Here is a 15,226-nt window from a genome sequence, read left to right on the forward strand (position 1 = left end):
CATTTTGAATCTTGTCACCTTTCCCTCGTAAGAATGTGGCATCATCTTCAGTTACAATAACCTCTCCAACCTTTCGTAAGTCATTGAAGCAAAATAGCTTAAAAATTCAGAGTCCGGCTCTCTTTTCCAAACACCACACCATCAATAGCAGCAGCTTTGTGGGTTCCTTCTGTGACGCTAGAACTTGGAGCTTGGGCTCCTTTAACCTGAAAGTCAGCTTTATCCTGTTCTAAAAGAGTGTACTGAGAGCATTGTCAGCAGTCATAACCAAAGACTTCCACTGGGCAGTGGAAGTTTCAAGAGTGGGTACCATGGGCCGGATGGTGGAAATCCTAAGCATCCTGGAATTTTCACTTCTGAACTTTGGATGGATTATTCAAGTAAGGAGATTATGGAATCTTAGTCGAATTCTGTGCCTCCGATTCCTGATTAATCATTCAGGATTTTCCTGCCCTATATTGTGGGAATGCTCTTTGAACTTTCGTGATCACATTAGAAATGATGCTGCCAATTTGTCTGCCTCCATCTGCAGAAACTGTAGCAAACTGAGCAGTATCTTCAGAAATTATCACAGCTTTCGCCTCTCCCTAAGTTCAGTCGTAATAGCATCAACATGCGACATCACACCTTTTCTGATTTCCACCGGATTAACAGCTTTGCTAATCTTCTTGAAGCCTTCCATGACCATGGAACGTGCCAGTACAGTAGCAGCAATGGTGCTCCCAAGCCTCACTCTTTGTGTGTTGGCAACATCCTGGTCAAAGCTGGCGCAGTGGTTTTATATTTATCCTTCAGGTCAACTGACCTGGCAACAGACACCTCAACTTTTGTGACATCGAGGCTTCCCCAGCTCTGTTCCATATCACTGCTCTTCCCACTGTTGTTTTCCATAGTCTGTACCTTGAAGCATTAGATCTTGGGCATCTGCAGCAAATCTTACATCTTTGGCATAGATCTGAGTGAGATGAGGAGCCAGTGTGCTAGATACTGACTTCATCTAGCAGAGAACTGTGAGTAATGCAAGCATTTGTGCAGGGCTGGTGGCCAAGCAGGAGGCAGGCCCTCAATGATGAGGGAGGGGCAGAGTGCAAGATGCATACCCACCAAGTTTTCTAAGGGAAAAATCAGATTCCGGTTTTGAGGAGCTCATGCCCTACAACATTTTGGGGAATGGTTTACAGAGAGTGAATAAAATCCCAGCAAAAAAGAGTGAGTTTAGAATCCTGAAAGAAAGATATGCATTGGAAATTTTTTCTAAGGTTGGTTGAACTGGGTGTGGTGAAGGAACAGGTGTGGGAAGATGAAAGGATGTCCAGCCATCAGGACAGCCAAGTGGTGGGCAAAGGGGAGTGATCGGGGTTAGTGCAGGGGCTCCCCCCTTGTGAAGGCAAGTCTGGCTTCACAGGGGCGAGAAGAAGCTGCAGGTTCCATTTGCTTCGTGATTCCCAGAGCCTTGGAGACAGGCTGAGCACCTCCCCTCCTCCACTAACAGGTCCTTGTCTCCTGCTAGCTCAGCCCAATAACTCATGCTGCAGACTAGAGAGGCATTTGTATTGCCAGATTCTTCTAGCTAAATGTGTACCATGTGTCCCGCTAACCTTTACAACAGCGGGGAAATGTCTTGTAATTAACCAGAATATAAAGGATGAATGGAGCAGCCTGGCAGTCTCCTGTAGTCATTATCATTCGGAGGAGATGAATGTACCTAGTAAGATTTCCATCAACCAGTTAAAGCCAGCACTCTTCTCTGGGAGCCCTGACTTTGTTCACATACAGTGAAAAAGCATGTACAAGTGTGAATTCTGTTTTGTATGTGTTTGTAGGCATGTGTACATGAGTACACAAATGTGTCGTTGAGGGCATGCCCTTGTAGACGCGAATGTGTACGTGTGCACGGATATATGTGCAAGCATGTGTTCATCGGGGGTATGCGTTCAAGTGTAGCCAGCCCCGGGGTTCCATTTTATCTGCAGTGCGTCAACAGATGCAGAATGGTTACAGAATCCATTTTAGAGACTGGAGCTCCAGTGTAATATCATTGGCACTAGACTAGTGGGCGCTCCATGAATGAATGAATGAATGAATGAACGAACAATGTGAATGAATACATGCCAGAAATTCTGTAGGTCCTTGCTACTTTATCCTTCATTTATTATGTCTGTCAGTAGTGTACTGTGGAGATCTAGAAGGAGAACTGCCCTTGTTCTCTAATGCTTCGTACCTGGTCTACCCAGCTAGTTCTTTGTTGAGCCATTTTGTGGCCGGCTTCCCATGGTGTTCCTTTTTCCCTGATCACTCACCATCTACTTGGTCAAACTGTTTAAAAGACAAATTGGCTATGTATCATTCAGGGTGTGGCCACTTCCTTGGGTTTGCTCAAAAACTGAGACCCCAACATACGGAGGTGATTTCTTTTTTTTTTTTTTTTTTTTTTTTTAATTTTTTTTTTCAACGTTTTTTATTTATTTTTGGGACAGAGAGAGACAGAGCATGAACGGGGGAGGGGCAGAGAGAGAGGGAGACACAGAATCGGAAACAGGCTCCAGGCTCCGAGCCATCAGCCCAGAGCCTGACGCGGGGCTCGAACTCACGGACTGCTAGATCGTGACCTGGCTGAAGTCGGACGCTTAACCGACTGCGCCACCCAGGCACCCCTGGAGGTGATTTCTTGATGCTAACATCTCCAGTGATGTGGATCTTGCCCAGGGCTGAGCCCCAACCAAGGACACTTTCCTGACCCATTCGTCAGCTCCTAGGATGGTGTGGGCCCACTGTATGGGCTCCCGTCCCCAGAACCTGGGCCTGGGCCAGCTGGACCTGGACATACATTTTCTAGAGACTCCATTGTTGGTGTGAGGAATCCTGTCCAGAGAGAACGGCCCTGCCTTCCCCAGGCTTGTGTGTGGTGCACACAGACAGCATGGGCGACACAGCTTTGAGACCAGCTCAGAGGAGTAAGTGCTCACAAAGTTTATGTGTAAATTAAGAAGCTCCCTGAAGCTTTCCAGTTTCCTTTCTGTTCAATTTTTCTTGCCACTGTAACTTAAAGTTCCATCCTGTGGTAGGTAGAAGGAAGGAAACAAGGGAGGACAGGAGCTCCTTCCTGCTTGGGAGGATGGTGACATTATCCACTGCTAACTGTTGCTCCAGGCGTATAAAGCACTGACCAGTCTGGTTACCCAGCCCGTCTTGGAGAGGACTAAGTAGAAAGGGTGGGCACAGAAATTGGAAGGATTCCTTCTGGAGCCTCTTCCTGAGTGCACCCATGAGAAGAGAGGAAGAAGGGCTCCCTCTTAGCCACCCCTTCATGTCCACATACACCTCATGCTCCCCCTTCAGCAGCTGCAAGGAAAACTCAAGTAGCATTTGGTGCTGGGAATGGCATTCCTGGTGCACTGGTCCCTCCTCAGCTCCCTTCCTCCAGAGAACACTAGGACGTGAAACGAGGCTATTGGAAAGACTCTCACCTCCTTGTTGGCCAGGTGCCTGGAGCCATCTGCACAGACCTCACCTTGAGTAGGAAGCACTGAGTCATGGAGGCCCCACTCCCCACCCCAGCCCCAGTGCTGGGACATCCGGGAGAAGAGCTTGAACTATCCCTACTGTACTGGGACCAGTCCTGTTCTCTTAGGGATGACTGAATCAGAGGAATTTCCCCCCTGCTGCACTGTATTAGATAGGCTTGAATAATGCATGTTTCCCTACTAATACCCTCTGTTTGATAATGGGTCCACGTTAGTGTTCATTGGAAATTTTCCTGCTGGATACACATGGAGAGTAATGCACATTTATAATAAGGGTTTGAATGCACGTTGGGAAGCAGTGACTCTGTGGTAGTAACTGAATTTGATCAGGCGTTCAGCTTAGCAGCTTGCCAGGGGACAAACCCTTGGGGAACTTCGTGATGCAGGCAGAGCTGGGGGCTGTCGGGGACTGAGAGATGGGCTCCTGCATGTCTGATCATTGTGGGCTTTAGTTTCAGGACTGGCATGTTACCTTGTATGCAGAGTGAGTACCTGAGTTTTCTGGGCCTGAGCTGGGGCAGGAAAGAGATTCTGGAGGCTAACGGGACCCCTTAGGGGATTGCTCTGGGGCCAGGTCACAAGAGAAGATGCTAAGGTTCAGCCAAGAACACAGCTGCCTCCTGGCTGTGTGACCTATAGCAAATCACTTGAGCCACCCTGAGTCACAATTTTATTATCCATCAAGTAGGCATAGTAACCACAGGTCAAGGCTGTTGAACATATAAGGAGCACACAAAGTGATTATCGAGGGCCCACCATGTACCAGGCTCTATTCCAGGCATTGAGGATACACCAGTGAACAAAAGACAAAAATCCTTGCCTTCATGGAACTTACGCAGCAATGTGGGGTGATAAAAAATCATGAAGTAAACGAGCCAGTGTGTTAGAAAGTTAGGGAGATAAAGTAGCGAATGGTGCAGGGGAGCTGGGGTGCGATGTAATTGTGAACAGTGGTCAGAGAAGGTCTCTGAGGAACTGGTGTTTGCACAAAGACTTCCAGGAAAAAGAGGAAGAGAGTCGTGAAGATACCCTCAGAGAAGAGCATTTTAGGGAACTAGCAGGCTGAAGCAGGAACATGCCTGACATATTTTTGGAACACCAGGGAGGCCTGTGTGGCTGGAGAAGAGTGATTGAGGTTGAAGATAAGGTCAGAGAGGTGCTGGGAGGGCAGATTGGTCTGTGAAGGCCACTCAAAAGACTCTGGCTTTTTTTATACGAGAGGCAAGTTGCAGCTGTAGAGTTTTGAGCGAGATGTAATATGGTCTGACTTATGTATTAAAAGGATCCCTCTGGCTCTTGTGTTGAGAATAGACTATGTGGGGCGGGGAAGATGGGAGGTCACGGCAACCAGGGGAGATGTACCAGAGACCTGGAGCAGGGTGGTCGATGTGGAAATTGCACTTGGGATGTACTTGGAAGGGTTTGAAGGATCCTGATAGATCGTGTGTGGGTGTGGGGGAAATAGACAAGTCAAGGATGCTCATACAAGTAGAGAACTTGAAAGGCATTTAGTCCAGGGTCCAACACATAGGAAGTGCCTGGTCGCAGTTGCCACTACCATTGCTGGATACCCATCTGAGAGGGGCTGGGTCACCTGGCAGGGGCCAGCTGGGAGGTGGCATGGGGGTCTGGGGCACATGCACCCAGCAGTATAACTGAAGATAGGATGAAGTCCTTAGAGGCCAGCAGAATGCCTTGGGGAATGGGGGCAGTCAGACACAAAGGAAGTGGATAGGTTCAGAGGAATGGCCTGGGAACTGTGCACTTTGGGCTCTGGTGCTTTTTCTGTGCTATGTAGCAGACTCCCGATGAGCTGTGGACTGGATTTAGAGATGAGATCAAAATCCAATTCAGTCATGGGGCCACCACCTGGATGAGCCACCACTGGATGAGGTCATCCCCCAGTGACCTCCAGGACTCAGCTTCCCCTGGCCACAGTAGGTCGGCTAGTATAGGCTGGGCTCGGCAAAGCTGATTGGCTCTGCTCCCCATGTTCCTCATCCTCCTGGGACCAGCCCTGTCTTCTCCCAGTGATGGCAGGGATGTGAGAGGGCAAGCCTGATCTGGCAGGCAATTTTCAAGCCTTCAGGCATGTCAGGACCTCCAAAATCCCAATGGCCAAGGGGCGCCTGGGTGGCGCAGTCGGTTAAGCGTCCGACTTCAGCCAGGTCACGATCTCGCGGTCCGTGAGTTCGAGCCCCGCGTCAGGCTCTGGCCTGATGGCCCGGAGCCTGGAGCCTGTTTCCGATTCTGTGTCTCCCTCTCTCTCTGCCCCTCCCCCGTTCATGCTCTGTCTCTCTCTGTCCCAAAAATAAAAAAAAAAAAAAAAAACGTTGAAAAAAAAAAAAAAAAACCAAAATCCCAATGGCCAAACCCAAAGTCAACGTATGAGGAAATAGACTCCATCTTTTTAATGGAAAGAACTATAAAGTCACATTGCAAAGGGTATGGATACAGGGAGGGTGACAATTTGGTATATCCTCACCCAGAGGCACTTCTGGCTCTGACCCGCCCAAGCCAAGAGAGAGGGGATCATTCTAGAAGGACCCCATCCCCAGTCACAGATAACAACTTAAACTGTTTTTCCTCTTACCTCCTCTCTAGTCAAGAAGCAAATTGAGTTGAAGTCTCGAGGTGTGAAGCTGATGCCCAGCAAAGATAACAGCCAGAAGACATCTGTGTGTAAGTGTCTGCCTGCCGAGCCTCTCACTTGGGGTCAGACCCGCTGGCGCTGTGACCGCGGGGAAGCCAGATGATGCTGGAATGATTTCCCTTCAATCCTGCCTCCTTCCGTCCTGGGTTCTGCACATGGATATGCTGACCTATGGGCCAGTGAGCAGCCCCAGGGTCTGTCCTTTGCCTTCTCCTCCCCCTCTTCTCCCCACTTCCCTCCTTCCTCCTCTTTCTCCCTCACTTCCCATTGTAACTGCAGTCCAGGGAGTCATTACTGCTACATTTCTCTCTTTATTTTTCCTTTTGATCACTTCCACCTGCTAAGACAGTCCTCTTTCTGTTCCTTGCCTGGGAGTCAGTCACCCCCAGCTGGGATCTTGGAGGCTGCAGGGGCCCAAGTCCAGCTCCCAGGGCAAGACCCTGCACCAGGGTCCCTGGATCTGGCAGGGCAAAGAGCCGGCTAGAGGGTAGGCTCCTGTGCTCAAGCCTGTGGGACAGTGCTGGGGTCTCTGTGCTTGGCCATGGGAAGATTTTGTCTATGGGAACATGTTTCTGCTATTGGTGTTTGAAAGATAAAATCCCAATGGCTGGGGAATGGGCTGGAATGTCACCCTGGAAACAACGGATTAGAGCCTGTGCTAATGGGCTCTTAGACTAGAGCATAAGAAGGGGTTCAGGAAGGTTCTGGGCCACCCCAGAAGGCTGGACGTGAAAGCACTGGAGATTTTCCAAAGAATCCAGTTTTGTTCGAAGGTGAGTGTAGAGAGTTTTCCCTGGTCTGGGACCCCCCAGAAGACTGGCCTTCTTCTGATCTACCTCCTCTGCCCTTCCTTTGCCTTTCTGCATCTCTCTCCCTCCATTTCCCCTCCCTCCTTCTTCTGCATCCTCTCTGCTGTCCGCTCCTTCTGTTTCTCCCCTTAGTCTTAACCTCCTTTCACCTCACCTCTACATGCTCCCTTGCCTTGAGGTGCTGGAAGTACTTCCTGAGAGGGATGGAGAGCAGCCGGTGGTGGCTCCAGAGCTGTGTGCAGATGTGGGCAGGGAGCAGGGGCGGTGGAGGGGGTGGGGGAGAAGCAGTGACCGAACTGGGCCTGGCTGTGGCATTTTCTCTGGTCTTTCAAGTCTCCACTCTCTGTCTCTGGGGACCATCAGCTCCAAGCATTCTGGCCTTGATGGCAGAGGGCAGCCAGGAGCCCTCTGCCACCAGCTTCTGTGGTGGGCTAGAGGAGCAGGGGAAGGGGTGCGGAGAGCCAAGGGTTAAGCCAGGAGTCTGCAGAGCAGGCTCCAGCCACGGCCCTGGCCCTCACAGGCTCATTGTTTCTGTAGCCACAGGAGAGTACACGAACTGAGGTCAGCATGAGTTCATTTCAGACTTTGCCCCGGAGCCAGAAGCAAACTTCAGGGAAATGGCCCAGAGTTTGGAGAGCAAGTTTTTATCCCAGTGTGTTTTCAGGTGACCGTGGTACCCCAGGCACTGGTGTCTCAGGTTCCAAATCTGTGAAATGGGATGCAGAACCTTACCCTCCCTTCTTCCCAAGGGTGCTGTCGGATCTCACATGGGCCATCTTGACCTAGGACTTAAAGAGGTCTGTGAACTAGCTAAAAACTACATGTGATATTGTGAGTGCATTTGCGGGGGGCAGGGGCGGGGCATGCTTTTCAGTAGCTACTCAGAGGTGCCGGAAGCTCTCTCAGAAAGATGAAGAAATCTTATTCTAACGAAATAATGCAGAAACTCTGGAAAAAAAAAATACACTTCTCTCTACTACAAGACACTGGTCTCCGTTCTAAGATTTCCTCGGGGAGGGATGGGCACACAGCTCAGCTGCCAAGGAGGCACCACCAAATGTCTGCAGGTGTCCTGCCCTTTGTGTTCTGCCCACATTCCCTGTGGACAGATGTCCTGAACTTCAGGCAAAGAGTGGGCCCCACTTACTTATCCTGGACCCCACTTGCTGCCTTCACGAGGCGGTCCGTGGGCACCACCGACCCCTGGCCACAGCCCTGACTGCCCATGTGTCCATGTCTCCTTCCCTTTGGGTGGGAGGCATGGCTTTTCTGAGTGTGTTGTGGGTTTGGGGGGTGAGGTCCACTTTCCCTTCTCTTCCATCCCTCTGTAGCCAACAGTGAATCAATAAGCAGCTGGTTTTGAATAGGCGGGGGAGGCTGGGATTAAGGAAAGAGAGGGGAAAGCCCTCTTGATGCCATAACTCAGACAGTAAAGTGTTCATTGAGACTTACCTTTGCCTGTTTCCCGGGGAGCCTGGAAGTCCTTGCTCTCAGTCCTCCCAGGAAGACAGGGCCTCGGGGGCAGGGGGTGTGAGCACTTACCCCTGGGCTGGTACCTTCCAGGACAGTGCCTGAGCCTTACTTCCAGGGGGCGGTTTAAGGAGTGGGGGGGCAGTGTTGGCTGCGCATGTGCAGGGCCGTGGTTGGGTACGTGGGTGCTGCCGTGGCCTCTCCTCTCTGGTCCAGCTGCATCCCCATCCCAAAGCCTTTGCTCTGTCTGCTCCCTGGGTGGTTTGAGTACCGAGTGATAGGGCAGGAAACTGCTGTACCGTGTTAATGTGCTACCAGCTGGGCACGGTTCCCATGCGGTGGGCGCCGGGGACTTTGGGATGGGTGTGGTCCGTGGGCAGGGGTGAGTGGGCCAAGCCTGAGGAAGGCAAATGCTTAGCTGACAAGTCCTCAGTACCGGGTGGATCTCGGTGAGGCTGGCTTAGATAAAGCACACGCGCAGCTCAGGACTGACATCCTCATCTTCTTAAAACAGAGCCTTTCTGCCTCCCTGGGGATCCCAGAGGACCCGTTGTCTCCTTCCTTCCCATTGTTTGCAGAACACTGAGGCTCCGGGCAGCAGGAGCTTGCTCTGGGCTCGGAGACCGCACTTCCATCTTATTATCCCAGCCTGGAGGGTCCTGGACAGGAAAGTTTTGGAAGGAGAGGCTTCGCAAGGAAGGGGATGGTGTAGGGCTAGTGCCCGCTGGGAGTGGCTGGCATTACCCTGGCCCTATGGAATGTTGGAGAAGGGGAGGCTGCCCGAGAGGCCTTGAGCTCAAAGTCACACGGCCAGGAAGACACCGGGAGTCTGGCTTGTGTACAGTCTGTCCAGATCCCCAGGTCCCCTTGGCCAGCCACACCCTGCAGTACCTGGAGGTTTGAACGGGGTCTACACCAGCCTTCTAACTGTAGAAATGAGCTCCAGACTCAGTGAGTCTAAGATGGGGCTTCACAGGTCCCCAGGTGAAGAAATCCCTTGCTCCCTCCCCCCACGAGTTAGTCTTCCATGACCCCTGGTTATTCTTTCTTCACCACGTCCACTCCCATCCCTTCACATCAGTCCCCACCGCCAGGCACCACACTCCCCCGCTTGTCCCACAGGAACCGGCATCCCCCTGAGCATCCTACTGTGCCCTTCCCCCTCAGGACTCTTCAGTGGCTCCCCATCACTTTTAGGATCAGACTCTAACCCCTGAAAAGTCTGACCTCTGAAGCGTCACCCCCCACCCTTCCACGTCACTCAGCGCCCTCTCTCCTATTCTGGCCACACTGGGCAACCCTCACATTTGTTTCCGTGTCCTCGCTTCACCCTTCATGCTCCTCTGTTTGTCTGAACTGCCATTCCTCTGTCACCATGTGTTCAAATCCTGCTGTCTCAGAGGATCCATGTTAAAGGGCACCTCTACTAGGCAGGCTTCCATTCTTTTCAGCAACAGAAGATGGGTCTTCCCTTTCAATCTCCCTGTGGCTGCCACTTTCATCACTTCCCCATCGTGGTTCTGCAGTTTGTTTCTATTTCACGTCTTCACTTGGCTGGGAGCTCCTTAAGGACAGTGGTCATCTCTGACATCTGACCGTTGCATCTCCTGTGGTATCTAAATTAGGGTCTTGTACACACTAGGTGCTCAGTTAATGCTTGCCGTGCACTCATGTGCGGGGATGAGTGAGTGGGTGAGTGGGTGAGGACTGGAGCCGTTGCTCATATTGTGGGGCATTGAGTGGGTAGGAGGCACACGAGCCAACTCAGAGAATGTCGCTGCAGACCCCCGTCATCTCTGTCTTGAGGGTGCTGTTGGGATCATGGAATTGGCGAGGCCTTGAACGGAAGTCCTCTGGCCAAGCTGTGTGCCTGGCCCCAGCTCCTGGTCATCCCGAAAGCCAGGAATCCAGGGGTGTGAGAGAGTTCCAGCCTCATGAGTATGAGCATCTCGAGAACAGTAAGCCAGCAGGGGCTGGAGGGTTTCTACCCTGTCCACTGGAGACAGGAGAAAACTGTGTGTATCCGCCGCCCCTGACCAGGCTTCTCCTTTGGCAGAGATGACTTTGCACATGGTTGTGTAAACAGAACTCGGGTGCTGGCAAGTGTGAGAGCATCACACCATCTGCCAGAACCACCGCTGGGGCCATCTCCGCTGGTGCCCTTGGCCGGTGGCATTGGACAGGGGGTGCTCTGGTTATTGCTTACTCAGCTTGAGAAGGCGTCTGATGGGAAGAGTTTTCTTGGCAGAAATATCCACTTTTGAGCTAAAGTCCCTGCTTTGAACCTCAGACTGCAGCTTTCTCGTACATTCTTTACCGTTCCTGATCACACATCCACCTTTTATTTAACTTTCTTTGAGTCATTCCTCCATTGGGGGCTGAGGTTGGGGGTGATCATCCCATCTAGAGTCACCACCCCTGGATCCGAAGCACAGGGTGAGGAGGTCACTGGGGGCTGAGGGCCGTCCACCTCTGGTCGCTGGGGTGGGATGAGGGAATGGGGTGGTTGCCGGTCTGGGGTGCCTGCCTCTGATCCCAAATGCTCTTGATGAATTTCACTTGGACTTGGCTCGCAAAGGAATTTGTCAAAAGCACCTCCCACCTTACATGCTCGTAAAACCTGAGCCCAGGAGACCCCACAGCCCCATACAGCCGCACGGAGCAGGGCCTCATTCTGTCTCTGTGTCCACCCCCAACCCTGAGCCACTGCCCCAGCTGTGCCTTCCTGTGATTACCCATCTCTGTTTGTGCTGTTTTTTGCCTTGTAGTAACTCAGGTTGGTGTGTCCCAAGGGCATAATATGTGTCCAGACCCTGGCATACCTGAAAGGGGCAAAAGACTAGGCTCGGATTTCAGGTAAGACCTGTTCTGGAACTTTCTGACTGCAAGAAGGGTGGGTGGCCTGGTTTGGGGGTGGGGGAGACAGGGGCTGATCTTCTTGGAGATACAAAGCAGAGGACAGTGTGGATTCAGGAACAGACACTTTCTGAGGAAGAACCATGGCCTCTGGCATTCTTTCCTGGGCCAGTCCTGGGAAGACTGCCTGTAGCCTTAAGGAGAAGGGAAGGGCCACAGCCTGCCAGCGTTAGACAGCACACCTATCCCTGGGGTACAAGAACTGCCCTCATCAGTAATGACGTGACAGCAGGCAGCTTATGTCTCCCATAATCTGGAGATCCAGGGGCCCAAGATGGTGCATCTTGCAGAGTTTCTAATAATCAAGGCATCTTCCCATAATCCTCCATTTTCATTAAAGTGTATGGGTATCATCCGCCCACTCTTAGCTGTCCTAATTGGTACTTATCTTAGAGCATGACTGTTTTGCTCAAAAGTCACCTTTTAACTCAATCCTAAAACCATTAAATGGTCCAAAAAAAAAAAAGACGATAAGGAACAGATGTTCCTTTCAATGGAGACTTTAAGTGATGAAGCAGTGGAGTAGAGATTAAAGGCCAGAGGAGAAATAACGTTCGGTGTGGTACTTCTCTGTGGAAACGGGAAGCACTTGGGTGGGCCCGGCAGGCCCAGGGCTGAGCTCACAGACACGCCTTGTCTCCCAGGTTAGGATCCAGCGTCCAGTTCACCTGCAGCGAGGGCTATGACCTGCAAGGGTCCAAGCGGATCACCTGTATGAAAGTGAGCGACATGTTTGCGGCCTGGAGCGACCACAGGCCAGTCTGCCGAGGTGAGGGCACCCTGGGAAAGGGAGGCCGGCCAGGAGCTGGGCTGCGTGTGCAGGATGGAGCCCAGCTCCTGGTCCCTGAGGTCCAGGCTCTCATCCAGACGGGCCCGCCTCACACTCAGTGCTCCCCAGACCTTGGGCTCTGGGTTCATTGGCTAATTAACTTACTACATTTAGTTAGCATCTTCTCATATCATGGCCTGTACTAGGATCGGGAGATACAGAGGTGGGGGCGAGAGACATGGCCCCTGCCCTGCATGGACCTTACAGTCTAATGGGGAAGGCCCATTGTAGCAGGTTGCTAACTCGTTGCACAAAGACATCACAGCTATACCCAGATGGGGAGGGAGGTCACCTTGTATGATGCCACCCCGAATCTCTTCATTTTAACACATACACACCCCAAACCCTCCTTCTCAATGCCTTTGTTTCTTTCTACATACTCAGCAATAAACAGACCTATCAACTCTAGAAGAATGCTCTTAGCGAGGCAGGAGCAATGTGGACCATGATATCAGAACACTTCTCCGTGGGAATCTTCTAACCCCACACATGGTCGTCTTGTTCTCAAACGCCCTGCCACCCACATCCTCAGCTATCACATGGACTGAGGCTGGCCTGGCCTAGCCCCCATCCCCCAAATCTTAAAATAGTATCCTGAACGTTTTCCTTCACTGGGACAGGACAGCAGCTGCCTGTGTGGTAGAGAAGCCCCTGGTCTCATCCCCCAGGACAACATTAGCTGGCTTTTAATTTTTACTCTCTGTGTGCATCTCTCTTTTGTTTGTGCACATGACTGGAGATGGCTTCTTGGTGCAAGAGTAAGCAACCTCTCTGGAGTTTGTGAACAAAGCCAACAGTTGCTCCTTTATTATTATTATTTATTTATTTGTTTTAAGAGAGAGAGAGCACGAGTGAGGGGCGGAGAGAGAGAGAGAGAGGGAGACAGGGAGAGAGAACACAGGGCCAAGAATGGGGCTTGAGCTCACCCGAAGTGAGGCTTATGCTCACCTGATGTGGGGCTCAAACTCACACACGGTGAGATCATGACCTGAGCCAAAGTCATCTGCTTAACCAACTGAGCCGCCCAGGTGGCCCAACAGCTGCACTTTTGAGTGCCCCTTTGGAAAAGGAGGTGCACCGCCCACCATAAAGTTATATTTTGGATCCTTCCTAGTTTGAGAAGGGGATGCTTTGCCTCTCTCCAGGCTTACACACCAGGATGAAATTTATGCACAGAAAGGGATCCAGGAGAAAGGGCTTGGGTTGGAGCTGAGACCCACTTCCTTTTTTTCACGTGTTGATGAGTAATCTTGGAAGAGGGTCATGAAAACCCCTTTGAAATAAGCCTTAAATGTATTAATTCTCACTCAAGTTTGAGGCAGCCATGAGCCACAATTAATAATGTACTTTTTGTTCCCACTGATCTTGGCTATATTATTTCAAAGATTCCACTTAGCTAAGATATTTTTAAAAGCAAACCAAAGAAGAATCGTTAGGTATAACTCTCAGCTTTGCCACCGGCTAGCCATGAGCAATTTGGCAAATCATCTATTTTCCCTGAGCTTATTTTCTTACCTGTAACTGTAGATGATGGTACCTACCCTGCCCATCTTGTGTTAATGTGGTCAGATGGAGTTGTGGATATGGAAACATTGAATGAATCGAGAAGAGCTTGACAAGAAAATGAACATCCTCACTCTGGAACACCAGCTCTATAGGGCAAGGACTTTTGTTCACTTGCCTTGAACAGGGCTTGGCACATAGTAGGTGTTCCATAACATATGCTGAATGGATGATTGAATTAATGAATAATCAGATAGCAAACACTCCATTTCCAGGGAGCCAAGAAACCAGCTGTGTAGAGAGGCATAGAGTTATCAAGTCTGAGGACCAAGGGAACCTTGGCCAATCTGTTCTTTCAAAACTCCTTTTGAGGAGCCAGAATAACAATGCCTTTAGGCAGTAGTGGAATCTGATCTCTCCCAAGACTTTTTCATTGGTGAAAGACTATTCTCTTAGTAACAGTGGTAGTTTACATGACTTTGCCCGGGGTAGGGAAGGGCTGGTGTTTCAGAAGGAAGTTCACAGTCAAGTGATCCACTTACCTTTTTATCCAGACATGTTGTGTGGCCCACTCAGGTCATCTCCAGTGATTTTGACACACTGGACTCTAAATTCTCCACCACACTGTTAACTGAGCTTTTGGCTAAGCTTTACACATCCGTTCTCATTTCCTACTCTGCCCCTGGGAAACGGAGGAAAATCATGGAAAACAAAGCCAGTCAGAACTGCATTCAAATCCAGCCATCACCACTTTTTAGCTGGGTGTCCTTGAACTAGTTTCTTCTCCTCTCTGAATCCCCCGCCACCCCGCCTCCACCCCCACCCCCCCCACCCCCCACCCCGCTCTCTCTCTGCTAAAAGGCAAGGATTATAGACCATGACTCCATGGCATTACCGTGAGGACTAGACGAGGTGGTGGCTTTGAAAGCACTCCCTGGGAGATGATCCTGGTGTGCCTGCGAGGCTTGTGCACACTAGTGTTTAGTTTCAGTTTAGTTTCAGCGGCTGAGTTCTGTCTGCACACAGCTTCCCCCAGCCTGGGAGCACACCCTCAGCCTCTACGGTTCACAGGTTTTTAGAAGTCTCTTCCCTCACGGTCTTGGCCAATCTTCCTGCAATCACACAGCTCAGGAGGCACACAGACTTTGATGTAGATCACAACTCTGCTGCCTATTAGGTTGCTGGCCCTGGACGGGTTCCTGCATCATTTTTAGCCACAGGGCCCTCACTTGTGAATTAAGAAAACAAAACCTCCTCTCCCTAGTGATGGCAAAATTTAAACAAGCCATTTTATGGAAGGTGACCAGCACCCACTGTGGTGGAGAGGGGATTCTCAGCCCAGGTTAGAATGCCACTGCCCCCTCCTGTTTTCTCTCTCCAGGGTCATTGGAAAGCAGGAAGAGATAGGCAAACCCTCCTGGGTTTGGACTTGGATGGCCTCCCCTCCGGCTTCCCTGAAGGCCAAGGGCTGAGACAGATATCAGATTCAAGGGTTCCTCTTATTTTGGCCATTTTGAAAGTT

At 50.9% G+C, this 15,226-nt stretch overlaps 1 protein-coding gene across 1 annotated transcript in view; it reads left to right on the top strand.

The window, feature by feature from the left end:
• The window catches only part of CSMD2 (CUB and Sushi multiple domains 2), a 600,568-nt gene that overhangs the window by 291,081 nt on the left and 294,261 nt on the right, over positions 1-15,226 (top strand). Inside the window, 3 exon segments of the mRNA XM_058718151.1 lie at positions 6,129-6,206; positions 11,225-11,312; positions 12,017-12,141. Of these exon segments, the coding sequence (XP_058574134.1) occupies positions 6,129-6,206; positions 11,225-11,312; positions 12,017-12,141 (291 nt within the window).

The sequence above is a fragment of the Neofelis nebulosa genome, chromosome 2, assembly GCF_028018385.1.
Source record: "Neofelis nebulosa isolate mNeoNeb1 chromosome 2, mNeoNeb1.pri, whole genome shotgun sequence".
In the NCBI taxonomy this organism is placed as follows: domain Eukaryota; kingdom Metazoa; phylum Chordata; class Mammalia; order Carnivora; family Felidae; genus Neofelis; species Neofelis nebulosa.